Below are 26,753 nucleotides of genomic sequence, written 5' to 3'. Positions count from 1 at the left end.
TCAAAACTCAAAATATATCAAACTCTACACTTTATAATATTTTTCTCTCAACTCAATTGTGATTTTCATTACAAATGAAGACCTATTTATAGATCTACATTTGAGATTAATCCAAAAATTAATATATCATCATCTACATCATCACACACTAATTTTCAACATTTTACAACTCAATATTCAACATTCAATATTCAATATTCAATATTCAACAATAATAAAATAATATATTTTCAACACATATTACTAAAAAAAAAATAATCAATACTAATTACTTGTTATTCCTTTCTTTCCTCTCGAGGAGTGGAAATAAAAAATTAGGGCTTTTTCCATCCTTAGAACATAAAATTGAGTATCTACTTCAACGATTCCCGGATGGACAAGGACACGATCACCTGTGGATCGCCATCGCCGGCGCCGTCTCCGTCGCATATGGCGGAGGAAGAAATTGTATACCCACTCGGCTACACCCTTTCGCGACCCCAAGAATCACAATCTTCCATGGCAGAGCAATCGCCACTTAACTTCATCAGTTCGCTCAACGAACTGAAAGGCTTATGCTCCGCCATCACCGATTTCAACCAATGCTACGAAGACCTCCAGAACCACCTCGAATCCATCAAAACTGCCATCTTGTCGAAACTTTCCTCGGAGACTAATAATATTTCAACAACCCCACCTGTCTCAATTGGGGAGTTGCCTAATTCGGCAGAGGGAGAGAAATTTCAGAACAGACGGCAGGAGGAAGATAAGACCCCTTTATCTGAACTCGAGAAGCTATGCAAAACGATGTGTAGCCGGGACGTCAAGAAGTACTTAATTGGTAACCTCTCTAACATTGATAAGCTCCGTGAAGAAGTGCCCAAGGCACTGAAACTGGCTCCGAACCCTTCAAAGTTAGTTTTGGAGTGCTTGGGTAGATTCTTTTTGCAGGGGAGTAAGGCGTATACCAAGAATTCTCCTATGATTCCAGCTCGTGAAGCGTCAGTTTTGATATTAGAGTGCTTTTTGTTGATGATGGGGATGGATGATGTTGATGGGGCACTGACAATCGATAAGGGGGTAAAAGAGGAGGCAGAGAATGTGGCAGTGGCATGGCGGAAGAGATTATTGTCCGAAGGGGGCGTGGTTAAGGCTAGTGAGATTGATGCACGTGGACTTCTGTTGTTTCTTTCCTGTTTTGGGATATTGAATAAATTCAAGAGGGATGATATTCGAGATTTGGTGGTGGCCGGCAATGTCAAGGAGATATTGGGTGTACTCCAGAAGTCTCGTGAGCTGATGAATAGAGTTCCAGGTGTTGCTTTATTTCCTTGTAAATTTATAGCAATTGACATTTGGTTTCTGCAACATACACACTGGGACGTGGTCTAGTACATCAGCATTTTTCGACATTTTCATATTACTGTATTTTGTATTGCAGATATGTATCATCCTTTTGCGAATGATTTCTGTGATAATATATTTTGTCTTGTTGATTATTGCATGTCAAAGTGATTGAGCTTGGGTTCTCATTACGGGCAAATAAAATTGATTATGCTTGTGCAAAATTTTTGGAGAAAGTTGTTTTCTTGCTATTTTCTGAGACTGTAGACTATGCATAGAGAGTTGTAGGGAGACATATGTGGCATGGGATGGAATAAATATGTGCTGCTCAACTGTTAACAGGGATGCAGATGTTGAGGGATTTAGATGTTTTTCATATTCGATTAGGATACTAGGATTGATGTTCTCGAGTATGAGAATTAGATTGTGTGTGGCGAAGTGGATTAGCAGGTTGTAGAAGGAATAGTTAACCAGCTAGTGTTAGCTGTTAGAGACATATTACTGAAAACAATCATATATTTTTTTGATAGGATAAAACAATCATATATTGGTTCCATCAATATTAAGCAAAAAAATGTATCTGGCCAAGCTACGAAGGAAATTTATATGTCAGGAGAGATATAGCTGCTGTATAAGACCCGAATATTATGAGAAGATGCATGTTATATCTTAAACCAAGATCTTCATCAAGGTTGCCTCAGACAAGTTCAGGACAATTATACCTTCCAAAATGATGTCTCCAGACTCCATCTCACAATTATACGTTCCAAAATGATGTCTCCATCTCATAATTATACCTTCCACTCTGAATTTTTTAATGGTAAGTTAATTTTGGAATATAAAATGTGTGATATCTCATTAAATCCAGCAATTAAAGCATGTAGGAAGCCCAAATCTTCTTTACCAAGGGGTATACATAATTCTTCGATTCTCGTCTCTTGATTGTTGTTCCAAAATGATGTCTCCATCTCATAATTATACCTTCCACTCCGAATTTTTTTAGGTAAGTTAAGTTTGGAATATTAAATGTGTAATATCTCATTAAATCCAGCAATTAAAGCATGTAACAAGCGCAAATCTTCTTTACCAAAGGGTATACATAATTATTCGATTCTATTGTCTCTGGATTGTTGTTTCGTAAGAGGTTTGAGGATCATCCCACAGACTTGAATCAGCCAACCTCCCAGTGTTATGTTTTCATTGTATGGACTGTGCTTTTTTTTTTTTTTTCCTTTTTTTTTCTTTTTTTTTTGTGACGTGGGAATCCGCAGTCGCTACCTTTCGATGCACACTGGCTAAACCCCCGAACTAACGCAATAGCCTGCAAACTACGTTATTCAGGTAAATCGCACTAGGTAAGTCCTATGCGACAGACTAGATCAAGAAAGCGTTGGCTGTGAGAATTGAACTATAACCTCTGGTCAAGTGATCACCTACTCCACCAAATAGGACACTCCTTTGGGGGCATGGACTGTGCTTTCTTATTTTCACTTAGGTTGTCTTTGTGTGTGCCTCGAGTTTTTGCCCACCTGGGCAGTGAAAAAAGTAATAAGGTCCAATTGCAGAACTTGACGATTATAGAAGCCGAAAGTTTAGATGGAAAGAGATATGTGAACAATTAAGAACCATGTCTTGTTGTGTAAGTGAGGTGTGAAAAGTCATGGCATAGTCCACTCCACTTCGGTGTTCATTATGTTGCTTAAACTTGGAATGGGAAAAAGAAAAACAAGAAGAAAACAAACAAACCAAAATTGCATTCTGAATTGGATCCTTAGTTTGTTGTCTTTTGGGTTCGGTATTCTAATCTTGGAATCCGCCTTTACTCAAGTCCCTATGCACGAGGGGTCTGATATGTTTTCTTCTCATTTAGCAGTCATGATGGAAAACTCATTTCTACCTACCTAGTCTACTTCAACTTTGGAGTCCTTACTCTATTATTACTTCCCTCGAGAATTGTGCATCAACCCTGCCTATTATTTTTACCGTTTTGCTTTCTTCTGTAGTTATGAGTGTTTTTGTTTATTCTTCCACAGTAGTTAATGCAAAACCTAATCTTAATTGATATTGCGAAATACTAATTCCTATTTGTATTTGATACATGTGCAGAGATGGTGGAATGGTTCACAAGGAACCAAAAGGAACTGCATGCCATTGATTTGGTGTATACCTTTGGTCTTGTTGAGAGGTTTAATCCTCAAACAATTCTAATATCATTTCTAAGAGAATCAAAAGAAACCGGAAAAAGAATAAAAAAAGCAGCGTTGGGTTCAGCTGCTGCAACGGTATTACATATGATTTAATGTTGAATCAACTCTGAATTCTACCGGTTGATCTTTTTGACTTGCTTAGTTTTGATGTTTTTCATTTGATCTTTATTTTCTCCCAATGCAGCTTGAAGCAAACAAGAAGCAATTAGCCCCTCTCCGAGCTATTGTAGAGTGTTTGGAAAGATACGAGATTGACTCTACAAAGCTTCTTCCTGGGTGGCAAATTCTTCAAAAGATTGCAGGTTTAGAAAAAGATATTGCTAATTTTGATAGGAAGCAAGTAGAAAAAGGGTATAAAAGGAAATCATCCGAAGCTGATGCATCAAGAAAGTTGAAAATTCAAGAAGCAAAACGAGCGCGTTTTACCGGCCATGGTCCACAACATAATGCTCTGGATCATGTTGATGCCCTTCCTAGTCACGTCTATAATCATTCTGCTACCCCATCTGTGGTGTATGGTGGACCTGGTGCTGGCTTAATACCGGAAAACATGCTTCCACCTGCCGACATATCCGCAAACCGAGGCGGTGTCCTTTCAACAGGTTCATATACTGGAGTTCACGGGCAAGTAATAAATCATGGTACTCATCCACATTCATGGCATGTGGATGCAGCCCTGATCGAAAAATACGCCGCCCAACCTTCGTCGCTTGCCCCTAGTTTGTACCGATCATCAGCATCTGCCCAAGGCTTTGCAGGAAACCCAAATACTGGTCCTGGAACTCGAAGTACCGCCTCTGATCTCTACCAGTTTGCTGATTCAGTTGTGGAGAGTGGGTCGTATTTGGGAAGCATGTCTCGCAATGTTGGTGCTGCTGCTAATACTGTGCCCTCATCTACCCTGACCCCTGCCCAACGTGCCTCGTATTTGTACTGAGTCGATCTCTCCGGGTAACCCTGCATTATTCTTGATGCTTGCGGAGGTTTTTGAAACCACATTGTTTTTGGTTTATCAGGATGCTCTCTGGATTCATATGTTTAGTACTTATTTAAATGTTACTTTATGATTCTAGCTGAAAATTGCACATAACTCTGTTACTTCTATGTTAAATTTAAAAAAAATAAAAAAAAATAAAATAAACTCCTGTTGATTCTTTTCGTGCCTGGCTTGTATGTCTTACTAAATTTTCACTTCAGCCACTATTGACAATTGACATCTGTCTGAAAATTACATGAATTGTTGGATTTGACACTATAAATTTTAGTTTTTCTAAAAGGTTTTAATACCTTAATTAGGCTTGCGTTTGCACGCACCAAGCCACCAACTCGAAGAAAGATCGGCCACGATATTGTCTTTCTATGGGTGAGTTCTAGGCTATCCCAAGGGCACTGAGTAGCGTGGCACGTGGCGCAGTGCCCTTGGGATGGCGTGGCATGTGGGGCCCACTGATTGGTTAGCCCTTGGTTCGTTCGACCCACCCCATGGGGTAGGTGGCAGCATGTGAGTGGTCCATTCATGTGGGGTCCACGTCAATTGATGTGGGGCCCACATGAATTGGCCAATCACATGCCTACACGTACCCCATGGGATAAAACCCATGGGGTAGGATCGAACTTTCCAGCCCTTGGGGTGGTGTGGCACGTGGGGCAGTAAGGGTGGCGTGGCACGTGGGGTTTACTGATTTTAACCAATCATACTCTGTCACGCCACCCCAAGGGCACTGCCCTGCCCTTGGGGTAGCATAAAACTTCTCCTTTCTATGATGCAATAAAGTGAGCACCAGCAAACTTTTAATTACAAGTAATATATTAAGACAGCGTCGATTGGGCAACAAATAATGAACAAGAAATCAAACTTAAACGACAAATCAAATGCATGGGCAACGAATTAATTCAACTTCAAATCTATTTTATTTCCCAAGAACAATTGAATTCGTTCATTTTAAATCTTAGGACAACAATAATTCTAACACTATTTATTTAATAGCTGAAACTATTTGTTTTATTTTCTTTTATGGGAATGATTCGATGTTGGGTTTGTACACAACAAATTAAAATTATAACTGAAACCAAATAATTTATTTCCAATTTGGATATATAAACACAAACAATTTTCAATTCTCACTTGATCAAATTCCTTGCAGCAATATATTATGCTTTCATTCAATAATCAATACCCCCTTTCGTGTCGAGCCAAATATATAATTGATCATGCTCCAAAGAATGGATGCAGGGCATTCTATACACAACCCTTATTGTTGATTTACATGAATCATTTATACAAGCTGTACAAAATCAACTCAATTTTCAATACACTACAATATGGTGGTTGTATCAGATAACTGGATTTTTTGGTTCCTGACAACCGGGTTTCCGCTTTCATCTAACTGAATTAAAGCAACGTCACCAGACTTGAAATCCCCAGAGAGTATGGATTCACTCAACAGATCTTCAATGATAAGTGTAACGGCTCTCCTCAGAGGTCGTGCACCATAGCTCCGGTCATATCCCTGTTGGCATATCAAGTCCATGACTGGTTCCGATATCTCCAGACCAATTCCCATCGAGGTAAGACGTTTCTTCACCTCATGTAGCATTATATCAAGAATTTCGAGCATCTGATGCATGTGGAGAAGAAAAATTCATCATCTTGAGGAAACAAATGGAAGGTAGAAATGAATGGTGTTTTATTTTAGATATATTGTGAAGTGATGCATATACCTCACATAAATATAAAACTATTCTTACAATCTGAAAAATTTCAGACTCAACTCTGAACCTACGTCACCTTCCGAGGGAAACTGCCAGGGGACACTCCTGAATCCTAACTATTATGTTTTTTTTCCCTCATAGATAATTCCTAAAGACAAATAAAAATTAAGTGGAACAAAAATATGAAATAAAAATCCCAAGTCCTCGAAGACACTTGAAATTGTGATTGATCAAATGACTCAAATCTCCTTGATAATTTGCATGGTGACGCTGCAAAATTCATGATGTCTATATATTTACCCTTCACAACGTTCGATATGCAGTCAAATAATAAAAATGAGCCACTGGTCAAGAAGTTGAACCTGAGGTTTCTCAAGAGCGCGGAACACCACTACTTCATCTATCCTGTTAAGTAACTCGGGACGGAAGTATGCCTTAAGCTCCTCCATCACTAAAGCTTTCAATCCAGCATACGATGTTGAACTATCTTCAGCCGTAAAGAAGCCAAAGGAATTCTGCCTTCCCTTTGCAATGGCAGAAGATCCGATATTGGACGTCATTACTACAAGTGCATTCTTAAATGATACTCTTCGACCCTATCGGTAGAAAATAAAAGGTACTGACATTTAGAATCGTTGAAAAGTATATATAATCAACCAAGAGGTAAGAACACACTCATTTATGCACTTAACTGGAAAAATTGCAATTTCTGGGGTCCCATAAGCTATAACCGTAGGTTTTTGCAATTTGAATTTGTTTTCTATGTTAAATTTCATTTTTAATCCTACAAACTAATGTTGCCTGGTACTGGTAGGGTAGATAAGCATTTATAATTTTGGCTGGAAATCATTAGCTCAACTACTGTCACGAGCAATGTGAAAAAACTTTGGACACCTCAAAATTTTCCAAATTGCGGTGAGAACTAATTTCACAACGCTCTGATCCCAAGTTTAAGAGATTGGCTTATGGATCAACATTCTGCCCACAGTTCATGAATCGAAATTTACAATTCGACAAAAATTAATAGATTCTAGCCACAGGGTTGAACCGGTAATAATTAAGCTAGGTACTAGATGTTAAACCAACATAGATAAAGCATCACAATGGCAAACCCCCTATAACTATGGGACAAAAAAAGGGCCTTTACAGGTTCATGCAACACCCCAGATATGAAAATAGGTGTACCTGAGAATCTGTTAGGTGACCATCTTCAAACAACTGCAGGAGAATATTGAATATATCTGGGTGAGCCTTCTCAATCTCATCCAACAAGATAACTGTAAAAGGTCGTTTTCTGATGGCTTCCGTAAGAGTACCTCCTTCTCCATAACCCACGTAACCAGGGGGAGATCCGATTAACTTACTCACAGTATGTCGCTCCATATATTCACTCATGTCCAATCTTAGCATGGCTGACTCCTACGAGAGCAGAAGTTGACACTATTTCATCATGCTGACTACTACATTTGATCGATAAGTGAAATGAAAATATGCTACTTTGGCTGAAAATTTCATATATTTTTGTTTAAAGATATCGTTTGAAGATGAAAACAGAAGTTAAAGCATAACTGGCAGTTAAAGATTACTTACAGAACCAAAATAACTAGCTGCTAATGCTTTGGTGAGTTCAGTTTTTCCAACACCAGTTGGACCACAGAAGAGCATAGCAGCAATTGGCCTATCTGGATCTTTCAAGCCAACACGGGATCTTTTCACAGCACGGCCAATAGCAGCTACAGCCTCATCTTGACCAATGACTCGTTTCTTGAGCTGTTCATCAAGGCCCACCAGCAGCGCCCTTTCGTCAGCTGTCAGTTTTTTCACTGGAATTCCCGACCATAATGAAGCAACAGCTGCTATGTCCTCTGGACCAACCATTGGAAATCTGTAAGGGAAAAATAACTTAGTATTTAGTATTGAGGTTTATTCAAGTAAACAAGAGCATGTGAAGCTTCTTACTCATCATCTGAGAGTGAGGGTTGCAGAAAAGGTTCCAACGAAAGTTTCTCATGATCTTCCATCCTCAATATGTCATTGTTTTCAATCAGCTCTCTCTCCATTGACTGCTCATTCACAAGATATCTGATTTATCCTATTTGAGAGTATAGATATAAAAGAATTGGTATGCTCATAGTAGTCAAATGTGCACGAAGCGCATACTTAAGCACAGTGAAGCATACAGCCTGTGCTTCAGTGCACTCCAAAGCGCACAGCCTCCATTAAGCGTGCACTTTGCGCTTTAAGCGCGTTTCATTGTAAAAAAACTTTTTTGTTAAAAAAATCTGACACAGGAGAAATCGCCTGTTGTAAGTGTGATTTCTCCTCAATTTATTAAAACAAAAATAGCGCCAACGAAACCCTAATATCGCATTGCCTCGCCTCTGCCTTTTTGCCCTTGCATTTTAATATTTGATACTAGGGATGTGAAAATGATGATGATTTTAATATTTGATATGCCATGTTTCATATATTTTGAAATAAATTGATTTTATGTAGATCTTTTAGAATATTTTATTATTGTGCTTTATTTCCGTAAGGCGTGTGCTTCCTTTTGCGCTTTCAGCCCCAGGAAACCTGGGCGCTATAATGTGCCTTGTGCTTTTGATTACTATGAGCCTGCTAAAACAAGCAGGACTAGTGACAAAGGGAGCAACAGCATACCACTTCATGCATAGCCTGTGCAGCTCTAATTTCTTTCCAATAGTCACTTGGTGACTTCGAAAGAATTGAAGTTTGCATTTCCTTTCTCCTTTTGCACGCATCCATACGAGCTTTACTTCCTGCCTCGTCTATAAGATCAATAGCTTTATCAGGAAGATATCTATCGGGAATATATCTTGCAGACAGAAGCACAGCAGCATTTATTGCCTCCAATGTGTATCTACATTTGTGATGGGACTCGTACTTCTCACGTAGACCCAACAGGATGTGAACTGCATCTTCCTATAAATTGATTCAAAGAAAACAGAGTATAAAAATGACAGGTGGATAAATGAAAAAAAAAATCCTAATACTATTATACAAGCAACGCAAGTATGTAATTGCTGTTGTTACCTGGCTTGGTTCATTAATCAAGACAGGCTGGAATCTTCGGGCCAATGCTTTGTCTTTCTCAAAGTGCAACCTGAATTCATCCATAGTTGTAGATGCAATACACTGCCACACGCAAAATGCAAGTGCAATCAGACAACAAAACAATGTCTATATTTCTCTTTACTAGATGCACAGCACATGTAATTTGTCTGCATTACAAATTGTTTGGTATGTATGTTGTCATCATGCAGTTCACAGAAGACAGATCAAAAGTTGGAAAAAATTTCATTTAAAAACGAATAATTCTAGATCATGCTAAGAATAATGTATAAAACCATAAAACACAAACCAACTCAATCTATTTTATCGACAAAAAATATGAGATCGCTACAGTAAATTCATTGGACACCAAATAGACAATAAAAGGTCTAAAGTATTTGTGCTTTATCTTACTATCTTATAATGGCTCCACCCCTTAAAATAACTACTTTTGGTCATAAATGTGTGTGGACATATAAATATTAATATTTTATTTTACTCTTCTTAAAAACCAACATGACTATTTTTAATATCCAACACACGTTCAATGCCACAAACCACAAACTCACATATTTTTCAACATGTTAAAATTTTTTAAATTGTATACATTTTTAACTAAAAAAAAAACTTTACACACAAGCAACGCATGTGCTCCGATTGGTGGTATATATTATATATACAAGTATACCAAGCATAGCTATCAGAAAGTAATGTGGTAAATAAATAGGTGACACGCCAAAAGAGGCCAAAAAAATCCTTGAGTTGCTCCTACTTAACATATACCTAGGAACTGAAGCACATATGTAGCATATCCCAAACACATCAGTGACTACTATTTTTAGTGAATATTGATTATACTGCATCTATCAATGATCCTAAATATATAGAAGGCAGGCTATGGAACCCAATCGTATAAGGAAGTATATGTTTTGAATTTTGATTACTTTCATTCACGTAAGTAGCGACCGAGTAAACACAAACTTCAAGTAACAGTGAAGAAAGCAGTATATCACCAATAGCTACCTGCATTTCACTGCGCCCAAGTGCTGGCTTCAATAGATTAGCTATGTCAAGCCCAGATCCCTTATTTCCTCGTCCGACCGTGCCAGAACCAATGAGAGTATGGACCTCATCAATGAAGAGGATAATATTCCCTGCAATATTACCTCGTCATGATGTCATACATAAACAAGATTGATCCTCGACATAAGCCAAACATGTGCTCACCGGACTTCTTAATCTCCTTAATTAGCATGGTCACACGCCCTTCCAACTCTCCCCTTTCTTTCGCACCTGCAATCAGTAGTCCTATATCCAAGGAGAGAACACGCTTTTTCTGACAAAGGAAAAAAAAATTAAAAATCAACCCTCTTAAGAACAAACTATGATTAGTCTCAAAAGTGAGCAGAGAGCATTTTCCACCCCTAAAGAGGAACCCACCATAAGGAAAAAGGGAACATTTCCATCAGCAATATTTATTGCCAACCCTTCAGCAATAGCCGTCTTACCAACCCCAGCTTCACCGAGAAGAATTGGATTACTTTTGGTTCTTCGACAGAGAATTTGAATAATCCTTCGCACCTCCCTCTCCCGACCAATCACAGGATCAATGAGTTCAGCACTAGCACGGGCAGTAAGATCCACACAGAATAGGTCAAGAGCTTTTCTTTCTGTTAAAAATCAATGATGGTAAAATTTACTCTATTCTCATCAAATATAAACCCAAGAACACAAATAGGGAAAACTGCATCTTATTTCAAACCTTTCCCCATTTCAGCTGATCTAGTTTGAGTGACTTTCTCAGGGATGACATTCTCTTGAGACCTCTTGAATGCAGAGATAGGTGGTTCTCTTCCCTCTTTTGCAAGCTCCCCTTGTAGTCTTGAGACTGCCACAGCTGCTAAATGGTTTGCATTTGCACCCAATCTGAAATCATTTAAATCTCATTTCAAAATAACACAGTGTAACCACTGAACACCGAAATCATCAGTTGGAATCACAAATACAATCAAATGCACTAGGAGCACAACACTTAGGGTTATACGGCTCAATCTCAGCAAAACAAATATCAACAATATAGAAAAATGCAATCACTTGTTATGATACAATTTTGATGGAAAGCAAGAGTAAGTCGACCAAATCAAGAAAAGGAACATATGTTCATAATACAAAATTCATCACCCTATGTTAAAAAAATTAATAAATAAAAATTTCATCACCCACACCTTCACATACTGCACAAAAGAGCATCACCATATCCAGGGAACTTTTAAATATCCAAATTTTCAAGAGTGTGCATCAGTTCTGTGAGCAGCACTCTTCAACAGCGCCGAGAAGAAAAAGATTTTCAATTTTTTATTTAAGCGTTCAAACAAAAAAGCTTTGATCCCTTAAATCCATGCACAATGCACTAAATTCGGGAATCCACTTTTTCTAATTTTACAACCATTTCCTTTTCTTTTTTTTTTTTACTATATTGATGGCGGACGACAACATCCTGCAACAGTGACGAAACAGATGATCCATAGAGCTCAGTTCAGATAGAGTACATGACATATTTTGGGGTCAGAAACATGAAAATTTTATCATTCCACTAGCCAGCTACCATAGCCTAGCTCAAAACATACTCATCATCCACAAATTTATCTATCGAATTATACCTCTTCAAGACACGATCCACACTGCCATCATCAACAGTAAACAACCCAATTGCAATATGTTCCGGCGCAATGAAATTATATCCCATAGCCCTTGAATACTCCACAGCAGCCTCAAAAACTCGCTTCGCGCCACTGGAGAAGGGCACATCCGTAGCAGACGTCTCCGATTGCGAAACATCCCCGGCACTCCCACCGTTCCCATTATCCTCCTGCCACAAATTCCGCACAGCTTCTCTGGCAGCTTCCACAGTAATACCAGAACCTAGAAACCCTCCCGAGGCACGATCCTCTGCCATAAGACCCAGCAGAAGGTGCTGAGTTAAGACCGTATCTTTCCCTAAAGCTTTAGCCTCCCTCTGCGAGAACATGACCGCTTTAATCGCTCTTTCCGTGAATTTCTCGAAGATACCAGAAACAATAAAGAATGATCGCCTGGATTTCTTGAGAGAAACCGGATGGGTTCTACTGGAAGATTTCCGGGGTAGGGACAGTGAACCCCCGAAATAATCCGAAGTGGAAGAGGAGCAGCTCGCAGTGCCATTGGTCGTAGGAGAAAAGGGGACGGACTTCTGGCAACAGCGGTGGGTGGTCTGGAATGAAGAAACACGGCGTCGAACGGTGGGATTGACGGCGGAGATTGGCGGCGAACATGACGTTAATCCCATCTGAAAAACCCGATGGAAAAATCGAAGAAGAAATGGGATTTTGGAGAAGAATTTGGAGGAAGGAGAATTTGGGAGAAGGCAGTCAAATGAGACAGACTGTGGTTGACATTTTTACAGGCGGCTTTTAACCATGCATTTCTCATGCTACATACACTTGTCCATTTTCTCCAACATTCTTCCTTCTTTTTTTTTAAATGATAATTTGATGGTTTGTATAAGCTAAAATAATTTAATTCTTTTACGCGGTAAACTTTTGGAAATAGTATGATAATTTTCAAACCACGTTAATAAAATAATTGAGTTTTTGCAATCACTAAACAAAAAGTGATTGTTAGTTTTTGGCTTAAAAAAATCATTTTTGTGTGTTTTTTAAACTTGGATTATGTGTTAGCTTATGCTTAACTTAATTGAAATCCAAAAGCTAGTCATGTGGTGATTATTATTCTTCAAAAGTGATTCTAATAAGAACGTCATTGTTAAAATCATTCTAATCACTTATTTATCACACTACCAAACTTTGATTTTTAAATTTTCACATTTGTTTTCAAACACTAACGACTTTTGATTTTTCTTAATTTTTTTTATAATTTATAAATTAATCACTTCTACAAAAGCACAATTTATTGTAAACACTCCCTAAATCATGTTAAAGTCTTGTGCAACAAACTTAAGCAAGAAATTCAAAATTACACTGATCGTGATATCGTCTCATATTAATCAGTATAAAATTGATTATCAAATATCTTTTGTATCGTTGACATCAAAATACATCTTTTTTGCATATCATTTTTTTATTATCATTATTCACTTGAGTTTTAAAAAAAAATCTTAATGAATGAATTGGTAAAAGAATGAATCGTTCATTTTTTAAATAAAAATAAAAATTATCGTTCAAAGCAACTATGTCAATGGTCTGAGCACGCAATGCATAATGAATGAAAAACAAGACGCCAAAGAAAAGGATGACTTCCGGGGGGAATAAAACTTATTAGAATTGACAAGAAGGAACCTATGATGCCATTGGATTCAGTTTAGGGTAGGTTTATATTTTCTTGTGCAACGATCGGACGACTTTAATTATATTTATGATAAAAAATAATATTTATGACTCACATAAGTTTTTTTTTTCAAATAAATAAACTATTTACCTAATTATTTCAATTAAGTTTGTATTACTCTGTTATCCCAATTTAAACACTATATTTCTTGGAAATTGAAATGAATATAAATGATTTATGCGGTTTTTTTAAATAGAAAAAACGAAGGAAAAAATCATGCTTGTGCAAAAAAATCATGTTTATTTTTACGAACATATCGTTATAAAATTGTAAAAGCTATTGATATTGTACGTAAATCTGAATAAAAAAATATTTAAACAACTTTCAAAAATTTTGGTTCGAATATGAAGCCTAATCACGATTCTAATATTAACGATTACGATTTTGAAACCGATGATAGAAAGCATAAGATTAATTTACAGTTTCATATATTGTTCCAGTTTCAATTTATGAACCAAAATAAAATGTTTGCGAGTTTTAATTTTTGAGAATTCATAATGGTATGACGACTAAAATTTTGGGGGCAAGTCGACAAAGAGCCAAAGTAGCGCTTTCCACGCAATTACCTTATTTTCTATTTAATATCTTCGGGCAAATACCGAATTTTGTTGGGTACCTCGGGGGAGTAGTCAAATCGAATTTGATTATAAACATTATAATTTCCCAATAAAATAGCAAACTGAAGCAAGTTGACCAAACAAATAACGTAAATTGGAAATTTAACATTTTATTCCAATCATGGATTTAGGGATTGCAATGGGGCGGGTCTGGGGCGGGTTTGGCTAAACCCGGGACCCGTCCCGCCTCCCTTTGGACCCGCCCTGCCCCGCTCCGCGAACCCGACGGGTCCAATCCGGGTTAGACTCGTTGGACCCGTCATAAATTAAATAATTTTAAATTTATTAAAATAAAAAAAAATAAAAAATTTAAAAATTAACAAATATCATTAAATTTAATTTCAAATATAGATTTATAATATTTAAGACAAAAAAGAAATTATTCTCACAAATTTAAATTTATTAACTTGTAATTAATTAATATTTATTAGCTAAAAAACATTATAATGATTTATTTTTATACTAAACATATCATAATAAAATAAATTAATTTCAATCCAATAATATTAGACATTCAAATTATTAATAAAATATTAATTATTTAGTATAATAATATAATTATATATTATTAATATTATATATATATTTTATATTTATATATATATACATGAATATTTTAAATTTATATATATATAATACTTTGGCGGGATGGGTCCGGGCGGGTTTGGCCAAACCCGAAACCCGCCCCGGACCCGCTTGTGGATCCGTTTAGGCGGTTCTAGACCCGCCCCGTCGGGGCGAGTTTGATTCGGGGGTCGGGTTTAGACCCACCCCATTGCCATCCCTACATGGATTAAATTGCCGAAAGAATTAGCTATAGAATACTAAATTAATTAGCTATAAAATACTAAATTAATTGAAATATTTATTCAACATAATTACTTCTATTCCCAAAAACCCAAATATATTTACTACAAACACAAGATGCCTCCAAGGCTCCCGATTTAATTATTCCGTCTCAAGACAGTCAATACAAATTTCATTAATAACATCATGCGCAAACCCAAATAGCAAGTAGCAACAATCTGATTTATAGATTTAAATTACACTAGTACTCCCTTAACTTTAAATTTAGTATTATGAGTGGTGTTGAGATTTGAGATATATAAATCATTAAATATACGATTCGAGTATTGCAGCTCATCAATTAGACTAATAGAGATTAGGCTTCTACATATAAACTTCAATAAAAGTTTTTTTTTTTTATAAAAAAAAAAAACTTTTATTGATGCGGATCTTGCTCCAATTTACGGTTTGTTCATCCTCAAATTCCAATCACCATACAATGATAACATCTGGTACTAACATAACATATACACTTCTTAGAAATAGTTTTGTATTGTAAAAACAATAATAATATTTCGAAACTCAACTGCATACGGGGCCATCCTCAGCCATAATAGCTTTTAGCACATTTAACTCTTATCAAGATCAATAAATTTTTAGTATCCTGCCTATATTTTCCGCAGCTACAAAATTTCTCCAAAAGCCCCATGTTTTACGCACTCGGCTACCACAAGTTTCAATTGAAGCATCTTCTCCCTAGCCAACTGCAAAACAAAAAACATTTCAAGTAATGTACTTCAAGTTCCAAGTTACTCGAAGGTAAAAATGGAATATTTGGGATGATCTAAGAACATGTGCAGTAAGTTTCGAATTGTACAATATCGTTTCCTATGAAAGAAAAAAAGTATCGATTTGTAAAATCTCTTCCATACTTCCAGGCCGAAGTAGATTGCTACAACAGTATATACCAAAAAAATAGTGCCAAGCACAAGAAGCTAAGACAGCCAAACATAAAATCTTGTTCTTGAAATTTAATCAAGTCCAGATAGACAAGCTCTCCTTTTCTTCTGTGGAGTGGCAATAAGAGGTTAATCGCAGAGGAGGTTCTCATACTTCTAGCTTGATTTTTGGCAGATACAAATGAAGAAGAGGAACGTAATTCTAGCTTTATTTTTGGCAGCTACGAATGAACAGATAATCAAAACCCCTACTCTACTGTTTGCACTGAATTTCAGATATTCCTAATGTTGATGTCATTTGAAATTTAGGGTCCAAATCTTTCTTTAAATCAAATCCCTCCAACCAAATCAAATCACTCAATCCAAACGCAAACAAATGAATTCATTCCCATGACTTGTAATAATAGGCCATATCATTTGAGATGTGCAGTTCACAATGTCCAATGTAATATTCTGAATCAAAAAACATAAAATTTCGTAAACCTTATTATTAACAATTAAACAAAAATAAACTCACTTCTTGTGCTGCCAATATTTTTCTCTCAGCGTCATCAAGCTGACCATTAATTGCTTGCTCAGCTAGGTAGAGAAACTTCTCGTTTGCTGCTTCTACAGATTACCAAAAGTATATTAATATCATTATATAAGCATTTATTCCAAACTAACTCGGGTCAGCCACCACAAAATAATCTCTTTGCAAATTTTGTCGAATAATACAGCGAAGAAGCAGTTAAATGGCAAAAACAATCTCTCGTTGATTGTTGCATAGAAGCTGAAGCTGTAGCTATAGGAGCATCTCAAATTATGAACTAATCCAAATTAGTTAGGTCCAATCACGTATCTTTATCTCTTACTTGGCCCTATGGTAATGCTCAAACCGAAAATGCAGCAAATGAAAAACTATTTCTACATCTTAGACTCTTTGATATGTTCCTCCAGTGAAGGCACAGGGAAACCAGAGATTCAACATTCAGATTGCAATTTTAATAGCACGTGATCAAGGTCACATAGATCAACCATAAACTTAGACAGATCAAAGTTTATGTCAATGTTACAAATTGACATCAAGTAGCTTAAGAAGCTAAGTGTTGTGAGTTCACATTAGAATAAATGCATCTAACATGCTTCAACTTTCCGTTGTTATTATATCATGCCTTTATTGTATAAGAAATGATCGATTTATTGGAAAAATAGGAAGATCGAGATAAAATAACTGGCCATTTGTTTGTTTAGATGATCTGACTCTGAAGGTAATTCAAATTTTAATGTAGGAAATACAACTGACAACAGCTGAAGAGCGAAGAATAAAAAAAATGTACCAACCGAGCGTCTGTGAGTATCCAACTGAAAAAATGAACTACAACATTTAAGGCAATTGCATATATGACTAATAATTATTCAAAATGAGGAAATTTAGAATTCATACTGTGTCTTTTCATATTTCCTTCAAGTTCAGTCCCAAACTTTTCCAGATCTTCAACTAAGTGTTCGTAACCTTGAAGGTGCTGTTCAACCTCTGATTCAAATCTTTTACGTATGCCAACCAACTGCTCATGTTTCTCTGCATCACATATGAAACTCAATTCAGCTTCAAAACTAGAAAAACATAAAGAATTATCCATCTATTTCTAAATGTTATTACCTATGACCTATAGTCATTAAGATGCCCACATAGATGCTGCATGAACCAATATTAATTATTACATCAAATATGCTACCAGCCTCCTACTGCCTTTAAGATTTCTTGCGCAATTTAATTCAACCAATGCTTTTAGATTTTCAAAAAAATTCTAGCCAGGAGGAATTAATTGCTAGGAGTGGGCAGGAAGGTTAAGAGGCTTCATAAACTATGAGGAAATTCTTTATAGTTTGTTGAGTAGAGCATATTCCTCTAAAATTCGATTTGACCAGAGATCTGCACAATTGCATGCTAACAAACTTTTAAATCACACCAAAAATCGATTATAATATTTTGAATTTTGATACCTGCAAATAAATTTCATTGTTTTCTTCATAGGCAACAGAAATGACTTTACATAGAAGTGTTTCAAGTATTGAGGCTGGATTTTCCTGTTCATTGCTGACTATGCCTTACGCTAAGCTCATAAGATGCCAGAAATTGTATGGTTTGGTTTGACAAGATTAGGGCAGTACGTTGCCAAGCAAAGGTTCAAGAAACACATACCTTGATATCTAGCATCCAGGCGTCTTCTTTTTAATTTACTATAGTTAATCAGCTTTTCCCTGAAATTTACCAGATTAAAGCTTGAGAAGTTAATACTTAGAATCAGATAATCTGTCATTTTCTACAAGCTTACACATCTTTTTCCATCTGAGATTCAGCGTGCTCTAACTGCAAATATATTCCATCAGCAGCCTCCATCAAAATTTCAGCAGATCTTTTTTCAGTCATTGACTTAATTTTGGTTTGAACACGATCTAAAGCCACAGTAAGTAGAGCTACGGCACTGAATTTTAATCAACCAATTATAAATACAAGATATTGGCAGCATTCTCCATACATTTTTTTCAATCCAATCAACAAATACTACTGATACCTGGCAAACCCGTCCTCGTGATCCTGTTCCATGCACATTTGATGCTTGCCACGTTCTTCATTTCCTGTTTCCTTGCGCAGAGGCGAAAAGACTGTTATGCACTTGATAAGAGGAAAAAAGAAATTTTCAAGAAATAAATAAGCAAACTATGATAGGAAGATGGAGAAGGCAATTTGATTAGCATGGGTAGACCTTTTAATGATTCTGACTTCGGAGTACATCCAGTCACATCATCATCTTTCTTGTTGTGCGGCCTTTTGCTTCGTAAAAAATGTTTAGTAATACCAATCTCAGGAGATAATGGTTCTAATTTCCTGCAACCTGCACATCCACAGCATAATGCAGCTTGACTCGCATAACAGAAGATTGAATAATTCTGTAGCAGCTTATCACCAAGTCAAATGACCAAAAATAAGCATCTGCTGCTAATGAGAAGACATGCTTGTTGAAACTGCATAGAGCAGAAACATGTGAACTAACGGAATACTTATATGTGTGTGTATCTGATGCTGCTGCTCTTGGAGCATTCATAAAATTAGTACCACGACCATGTTAACCACAATTTGGTTTATCATTTAGCGGAGCGTAATAAAATTCTTTACGCAAATCCACAACTCCTCCACAAAATTATCATTGTTAAAAATACATAAAATCAAAATAATGAAGGAGAATGATGTGAAAACTGTTTTGTTAGCGCACATTATATATATATATATATATATATATATATATATATATATATATATATATATATATATATATATATATTGCAAGCGTGATCATTTCTTTCCTTTTGGACCATAGAGGGTAAAGCAAATGATTGAAACATCAGGAAGAAGCAACAAGTTTGTTGTGACCTTTAATATGAAAATCATCTTCGGAGTTCTCAGAATCTGTAGCAGCATTAGATGATCCAGATATACTGTGTTCTCCATCCTGTTCCATAACAAAGGTTGGTTTCAGAGGAGCATGATAATTCACCTCTCCACATCCGTTCTTTACTCACTAAGGAGGTATACATAATTTGATACAGAATTAAAAGATGGCTGCCACTAAGTTATTGATATGACCAAAGCATCAAGGATACAGATAATTCCACCTGCCCATTTGATTTGCTTCCAGTTGACTTGGAATTCAGTAAGATCTTGGCAATTCTTTTTGCATCAGTGTTTTCCTCTGCTTCACTTAGATCATGATCTTTTTCCTGAAGACCTACTGGTGAACATCCAGGAGAAACAGATGACTTTATCTCAAAAGTACGGCTCTGAGGTTTATGTGTGTGGTTTCTCTTGTTTTTCAACAAAGAATTCATTATGTCTTCTTGTTGAATCTTAAATTTCGGTGTTTCAACAACCCTCAGCGATGCAACAGCACTTGGCTGTTTAGTCATCACATTATTTGGAGATTCAAAGAAATTCCTTATCTTGGTACAACTTTCTATCTCCCTATGTATATCCCTCCTCCTGTCATTGACACTGTCACCCTTTTCAGCAACACTTCGCTGTTCAGTCATCACATTATTTCGAGATTCAAAGGAGTTCCTTATCTTGGTACCACTTTCTATCTCCCTAAGTATATCCCTCCTCCTGTCATTGGAACTGTGACCATTTTCAGAAGCATTTGGCTGTTCAGTCATCACATTTTTTGGAAGTTCAAAGGAACTCCTAATCTTGGTACCACTTTCTATATCCCTAAGTATATCCCTTGTCCTGTCATTGGAACTGTGACCATTTTCAGCCTTATCACCCTGCAATATAGATGTCTGAAGAGATAGTATTGACTTGCTCTTGTTGCATGATTGCCATCTCTCCTCTGGATTTTCAAAATTCTCTTCCTCACCCTTGTTTCTTAGAGAATTACAAGGCAAAAAACCAGTATCCACAGTTTCACATGGTCTTCTAGACGAATCTCCTCTAACTGATACTGTACTCTTTTCCTGGCATTTTTTTTTATGGCTAGCAATTTTAGTAGCTTCAATTTTGCTATGCTGCTTTCTACTGGAAGCTTTCTTCCTGGTCAAAGAATTAGTTAATGGTATTCTGAGAATAGGATCAGGCCTTTCAGAATCACTTTCAATTGTGTCCGAATGTGGATTTGTCCTTTCATTAGGATTCTCCTTTCCATCTTCCTCAAGTTCTGGATTGAAATCTTTAGCGTCCATTTTGATAGGTTGAACATTAGGACTCTGCTTTTCCGGTGCAGAAACATTTCCAATAATCTCCCAGAGCTTCATTCTCAAAGTTTCACTACCCCCGGGTTCTGTTTTCCTGTTCTTGTCTTTTGCAAGATCTTTTTCTGGCAGAAATCCTGATTTTGATGAAAGATTCTCTACATTCTCAGCATTGCTTATCTTACCAGCCTCCAAAGCAGAAGAAATCTTAGCAAGACTATTCACTCTGTCTTTGTATGATTGTAAGCCAAATCTCTTGCTGCCAAGAGGTTGCACGGAATGATCTACAGATGCTTTCTTTGATCGCTTTGATCTGGAAATTGTTTTCGTGGCAACTGGGAAATTCTGAGTCAGTTTAGCATTATGAACTGCCACGGAAGAGGGTAACTTTGTGTTAAATGATTTAGTAGAAACCCAAGGAGATGCACCATTCTGCAAGTCTTTCGCAATTTTTTCTGTGGAAGGAGTATGCCGTGCCCGATCTTCAACTAAATTCTCTTTGCCAGAAGTTGTGATTTCTGCTGTTCGCTTCACTGCTTGGGTGATGCCTTTTGCTTTCAGGGCATTGGGAGAATCAACAAGAACTCCGACTGAGATCTTCCTGGATTGACTGCAGCGATGATAATTGCTGCCAAAACTACGGCACTCGCTCATTTAGTCCTACAATAGTTAGATAATTTGAAACTCAATCAGGTATACCATTTTCATGAACTCTATAAATCACATAAACTGGTGACAAAGGCTGAAGAACATGGGTATTTCAAGTTTGTAATATTCTAGCAAAACCGACCAAATATAACTGTAACTGAATCCAACATTTTTCAGAGGTAAACATAATGCACTTTCCAATAAGAGAATAAAATAGAGTTGCCCACTTACGTCAGCCTAGTCAAAGTGCTACCCCAGTCTACGATTTATGCACCACCAGCTTGAAATATGAATGACGAGGGACGAGAAAATGTTCGTGTGCTGGGTAAGCGGGAAGAGCTACTACATACCTCTTGCAAATTAGGCAGTCTGTCGCTTTCCTTTTTGACACTCGGTGAAATTAGCAGGATCCGACCTAAAACCTAGCACAATCTGTAAATCAGCTAACAAATACTTCATAGTAAATGGGAGTAACCGTAATATGATCCTAAACAAGATACATTCAAGAAGCTGAAACCTAAGAAAAGCTAAAATCGAGGCGTCTTGCATAGAAATATAAGAGCTAATACCGTAAATCTGATGCAGGTTCAAACGCAATTGCGTGTTTTCCACAAAGTTAAAGTCGACAGAGAAACAAAAAAAACAATCGATCGCCGAAGCATTAAAGTACGAGAGGGCTTTGAAAATCTCATTCAGATCCACGATTCTTTCCCAGTACTCGGATTTCATGATGGCAATGCGAAAAAAATAATGAACGACGATTATGATCCATCAGAGATTGTGAGAAGTCGATAGATTTGCAAACTTACAATGAGGAGGTGAGAGTACGCCGCATAAAATCTGCTTCACATTCAACTATTCTGATGCAGGATTTTGGGGAGTGCCCTTCCGAAGCTCGTTTGAATATTGCGCCTGGATCTGAATTTGCGGATTTGAGCGGGAATGGAAGAAGTCGAATTCTTATATATATATGACTCCACAAAATCAAAATGTATATATAAATTCTTCTTCTTCTTTTTTTCAAATAATAATAATAATAAATAAATAATCACAACGGTCCGAGAAATCTACCATAGGCCCCGTGCGCAGTGCGCACCGGCCACCTCGTTTAATTGGCTTCTCACTTCTGTCTCCTTTCATAAAACTATAGGCTCGTAACACTAATTGGGATTATTAGGTATTTGGATGATTTTGCATGAGAAGGAGATGAACTGTAATTGAATTGAAAATTTCGTAGATTGTACGTGGCCAAAGAAAAAAAGGAGAACGGTTTGCAAAGTTAACTACGTACGTAAAAGAACAATTTAAGGACATTTTTCGAATACTGAAAATGATTCAATCAATTTAATATGATATTTTGTAATTGGACACTTTCAAGGGTTTTTTTTTTTTTTTTTTTGCAATTTGAGATTGAGTGTGCCAAAAGACCAAAAGTTGCTCTTGCTTAATATATTGTCTATTACTATATTATATTATTATTATATTACTATTATATTATATTATACTTTATATTATATTATTATTATTATTATTATTATTATTATTATAAATATATGAGTTTCAATTGTGAATTTTTAAATTTGCCCTTATTTATCTTTTATAATATTAATTAAATATTTTTGTCATTTTCAATGTATTTTTTGGTTTTTCCTTTCATTTTTTAGATTAGTCTAGAGTAATTAATTTTTTTTATTAATTGTTAACATTTAATTCATGTCTTAAATTAAAAAAAGTTATTAATTAAAATTTATCTTAAATTTTGTGTCTATTTAATTATTCAAAGTAAATTAATTGTTAAATTTAATTCATTTCCTAAACTAAAAAAATTATTATATTAATTGAAATATGTCTTAATTTATTTGTTATAATATATATCTATAAAAGTGACACTTTAGTTATTATCACTTTTCATTTCATAATTAATACTTATGTGTAATATTTTTTTAAAATTTTAGAGACTACAAATATAATCAAAAAACATCAATATTTTCCTGTACAAGTTAAAAAATATACTCATTTTTAGATTAGTTTCAATTGTCAATTTTATAATTTGCCCTTCTTATTTTACATACTATTAATTAAAAAAATAGATGTAGTTTAAAAAAGTGAAACATCGAGAGTATGATTATAATTAAGTTTTAAGTTGATATTTGTACTACAGTATAATAATTGGCTAATAGAATTAATTAATACTAATAAAATAAAATAATTATACAAGTAGTTAATAATATTAAGTTAATATAGATAAATTGTTAAAAGAGCAGGACATATGATATTTAATATGATAACTAGACTATATAATTGAGACAATCCCATGGGGGCATAGGTGAGTTGATAAGGTCTGAGGTGACGTGAGAAGAGATTCTCCAGCGTTGCGGGTTCGATCCTCATGTGGAGCATATTCCCTGCTAAAATATTGTGGGGGTATGCTCTGGGGGTTGGCCATGTTTCTCCGTCCTTCAGGTCTCTGCCGCTCGTGCACATCCCTCGATTTAACCTGTGCATGAGCCAATGGACCTCTGACACATGTGGAATGGGGTCCCCTTCGTGGTCAACCTTTTATATATATATATATATATATATATATTTGAGACAGATAAAAAATAAATGTATTTTAAATAAGTGAGACAAAGAGATCGAGTATGATTATGACTAAATTTCATGTGGATATTTGTATTACAATATAAATTTCATGTGGATATTTGTATTACAATATTAATTATTAATTAAAATTATAAATATATGAGTTCCAATTGTGAATTTTATAATTTGCCCTTCTTTATATTACATAATATTAATTAAATATTTTTGTCATTTTCAATGTATTTTTTGGTTTTCCCTTTCATTTTCTAGATTAGTCTAGAGTAATTAATTTTTTTTATTAATTGTTAACATTTAATTCATATCTTCAATTAAAAAAAGTTATTAATTAAAATTTATCTTAAATTTTGTGTCTATTTAATTATTCAAATTAAATTAATTGTTAAATTTAATTCATTTCCTTAACTAAAAAAATTATTATATTAATTGAAATATGTCTTAATTTATTTGTTATAATATATATCTATAAAAGTGACACTTTAGTTATTATCACTTTTCATCTAATTTATTTGTTATTAATTTCCTTAGTTATTTTTTTAAAATTTTAGAGACTAGAAATATAATCAACAACATCAATATTTTCCTGTACAAGTTAAAAAATATACTCATTTCTAGATTAGTTCCAATTGTCAATTTTATAATATTGCGTGACAAAACTTAAAAAATCACACTTAATTCAAATCGATTTTAAGTTAGACAAGTTATTCTTATATCTAAGTTACTTGAATGATTTATTATAAAAGTTTTTAATTTGTTTAAAATATGATTGTTCATCCTCTAAAAAAATATTTCTCTTCACATTTTTTAGTCTACTCAAATTTTTATTGCAAATAATATATTTAACATACTATTCTTAAAAATTATAAATTAATTATCACACTCATATATAAATATTTTTTTTATGGCATGTACAATAACATCTACTTTAAATGTATATAAAATTTAAAACAACTCAATTGGATTATTATTGAAAAAAATTAAGAATAAAAGCATATATTCGAGTCAAAAATTTGAGATCGAACATTGTTGAATTGTCAAATATCACGTCAGCAATTGAACTAACAATAGTCGAAAATTAAATGTTAGTGCACCAAAATCAAATTTGACAAATCAATGGACTAAAACTCAAATTTAGATAAGTTAATGAATCAAAAAATCACTTATCTGAAAAAGATTACTATAGCAAGTTAATCTACAACAATTGTCTTATGATTAACATGGTTTATCAGAGAAAAAATAATACGTGATTTTTATTTACTTTATCAATGGAAGATCAACTTTCATATCTAAATAAAAGTTTTTAAATAAAGGAAAAATAGTTTTTTTTTGTTCACTAACTTATTTAATATTATAATTTGGTCCACTAAGTTTACAAAGTATATTTTGATACGCTAAATTTTAATTCGGTTATTTTAGGTCTAATTGGGTTAGAGGCTCATTGGAAAATACTGACTTATAATAAAAAAAAATACTGACATGACGTAAAAATGCTGAAGTGAGATAGAACATTGTTGAATTGTCAAATATCAAGTCATCAATTGGACAAACAATAATTGAAAATTAAATGTGAGTGCACCATAACCAAATTTGACAACTCAATGGACTAAAACTCAAATTTGGACAAGTTAATGAATCAAAAAATCATTTTTCTGAAAGAAATTACTGTTTTTTCCTTAAAAATCAATATAAGTAAAATTATCATTTAACATAAATTATTTAAGCTGGGATGCAATAATAGTCTCTAAGAGCAATCGAAACACGATGCTTGAGATTTTGTAATATTTAAGATATTTGAATCGTATTGTTACCATCAACTATAAATTTTGGTAAAGCGATACGTATTCGATCATACGATTAATATCAGAGTCAAGACCATAGTTTCGATTCACATTGATTGAAAGCACAATTGTTGATAAGGTGATTGTTTGGGTGCAATAATTGTCATCTTGGGTTGAACAACTGAAATATGTATTTGTTTGAACTGTGATATGATCTAAAAGATTTGCGTTACACAATTACCACCAACTATAGTTTTTAGTAAAACACAAATATCTTGATCCTACCGTTTGTAACAATATAAATATTTTACATTTTTCAATAAATATATAACATATGTTATTACTTTAAATTTAGTTTTAAAAAATAAAATTTAATGAATAAACATATAATATCACTAAAAAAAGTCTATCAAAAACCGACAAATATAACAAAAAAGAAAGTTAAATAGGTCATATGATCACTTCAGTAGCTAATTAGATATTGAATCATAGTTACTGAAGTTTGAACTGGCACCCGTAAAAAATATAACACTTGATTTAAATAAAACTAAACATTCAAAATTTGATAACTTCGATCACAATCAAATAAAATTGTTATTACGTACAACACACGTACATTTTGCTAGTATATATAAATGTATACATAATAGATAATACATAATATATGTATATATATATATATATAAATAAATTATACTTACAAATGTTCGAGCTCGAAATATCAAAAATCATAAACATGAGAATTTTCGCATTTGCTTACTGGATTAAGACAGTGATTATTAATGATGCATGTAAATTGGTATAGATCATTAATTATTGAACTAATTGTATTCCTTTTACCAGTACAAGATTATACATATATATGTGTGTGTCTGTATGTTTAATTAAGTAGGATAAATTAATTATATATGTTGTAAAATATATTACATGATCATGATG

At 34.7% G+C, this 26,753-nt stretch overlaps 3 protein-coding genes across 12 annotated transcripts; 1 reads left to right on the top strand and 2 right to left on the bottom strand.

The window, feature by feature from the left end:
• Positions 1-303: 303 nt before the first annotated feature.
• On the top strand, positions 304-4,667 carry LOC140882680 (protein FRIGIDA). Its single transcript, XM_073288821.1, has 3 exons — positions 304-1,294; positions 3,430-3,605; positions 3,715-4,667. Exons 1-3 carry the CDS (start codon positions 373-375, stop codon positions 4,465-4,467), a joined length of 1,851 nt encoding a protein of 616 aa, XP_073144922.1. The 5' UTR covers positions 304-372; the 3' UTR covers positions 4,468-4,667.
• A 982-nt stretch (positions 4,668-5,649) lies between these two features.
• Positions 5,650-12,772, bottom strand: LOC140879512 (chaperone protein ClpD, chloroplastic). Its single transcript, XM_073283255.1, has 12 exons — positions 11,975-12,772; positions 11,077-11,240; positions 10,755-10,984; positions 10,542-10,650; positions 10,338-10,468; positions 9,297-9,398; positions 8,904-9,185; positions 8,202-8,305; positions 7,833-8,127; positions 7,428-7,661; positions 6,605-6,838; positions 5,650-6,148 (listed from the first exon to the last, which is right to left on the bottom strand). Exons 1-12 carry the CDS (start codon positions 12,637-12,639, stop codon positions 5,846-5,848), a joined length of 2,853 nt encoding a protein of 950 aa, XP_073139356.1. The 5' UTR covers positions 12,640-12,772; the 3' UTR covers positions 5,650-5,845.
• A 2,788-nt stretch (positions 12,773-15,560) lies between these two features.
• On the bottom strand, positions 15,561-22,668 carry LOC140882205 (meiosis-specific protein ASY3). 10 transcript variants are annotated; one of them, XM_073288038.1, is made up of 12 exons: positions 22,507-22,668; positions 22,245-22,353; positions 21,786-21,857; positions 19,705-21,447; positions 19,475-19,613; positions 18,810-18,938; positions 18,618-18,681; positions 18,378-18,527; positions 18,245-18,303; positions 17,486-17,620; positions 16,577-16,668; positions 15,561-15,864 (listed from the first exon to the last, which is right to left on the bottom strand). In XM_073288038.1, exons 4-12 carry the CDS (start codon positions 21,439-21,441, stop codon positions 15,784-15,786), a joined length of 2,586 nt encoding a protein of 861 aa, XP_073144139.1. In that variant the 5' UTR covers positions 21,442-21,447; positions 21,786-21,857; positions 22,245-22,353; positions 22,507-22,668; the 3' UTR covers positions 15,561-15,783. The 10 variants fall into 10 exon arrangements, 9 of the variants coding, with proteins under 9 accessions (XP_073144139.1, XP_073144141.1, XP_073144138.1 ...); XM_073288040.1 differs by having other exon boundaries at positions 21,786-21,867; positions 22,245-22,668; XM_073288037.1 differs by having other exon boundaries at positions 22,245-22,668.
• Positions 22,669-26,753: the final 4,085 nt, after the last annotated feature.

The sequence above is a fragment of the Henckelia pumila genome, chromosome 2 (assembly GCF_033568475.1).
Source record: "Henckelia pumila isolate YLH828 chromosome 2, ASM3356847v2, whole genome shotgun sequence".
NCBI lineage: Eukaryota > Viridiplantae > Streptophyta > Magnoliopsida > Lamiales > Gesneriaceae > Henckelia > Henckelia pumila.
Note: the sequence above shows the minus strand (reverse complement) of the source record. Positions and strands in the feature narration are given on the sequence as shown.

Excerpts from the sequence above, each read along its gene's own strand:
- LOC140879512 (XM_073283255.1), bottom strand. The coding sequence starts at position 12,639 with ATGGGATTAACGTCATGTTCGCCGCCAATCTCCGCCGTCAATCCCACC. Across the intron at positions 10,469-10,541 it reads TAAGGAGATTAAGAAGTCCG|GGAATATTATCCTCTTCATT; the intron begins GTGAGCACATGT and ends GTAATATTGCAG. Across the intron at positions 7,662-7,832 it reads CAGCTAGTTATTTTGGTTCT|GAGTCAGCCATGCTAAGATT; the intron begins GTAAGTAATCTT and ends CTGCTCTCGTAG.
- LOC140882205 (XM_073288040.1), bottom strand. The coding sequence starts at position 21,441 with ATGAGCGAGTGCCGTAGTTTTGGCAGCAATTATCATCGCTGCAGTCAA. Across the intron at positions 18,682-18,809 it reads GAAGTCAGAATCATTAAAAG|GAAATGAAGAACGTGGCAAG; the intron begins GTCTACCCATGC and ends GCAAGGAAACAG. Across the intron at positions 18,304-18,377 it reads TCTCAGATGGAAAAAGATGT|GGAAAAGCTGATTAACTATA; the intron begins GTAAGCTTGTAG and ends GGTAAATTTCAG.
- LOC140882680 (XM_073288821.1), top strand. The coding sequence starts at position 373 with ATGGACAAGGACACGATCACCTGTGGATCGCCATCGCCGGCGCCGTCT. Across the intron at positions 1,295-3,429 it reads GCTGATGAATAGAGTTCCAG|AGATGGTGGAATGGTTCACA; the intron begins GTGTTGCTTTAT and ends ATACATGTGCAG. Across the intron at positions 3,606-3,714 it reads TGGGTTCAGCTGCTGCAACG|CTTGAAGCAAACAAGAAGCA; the intron begins GTATTACATATG and ends CTCCCAATGCAG.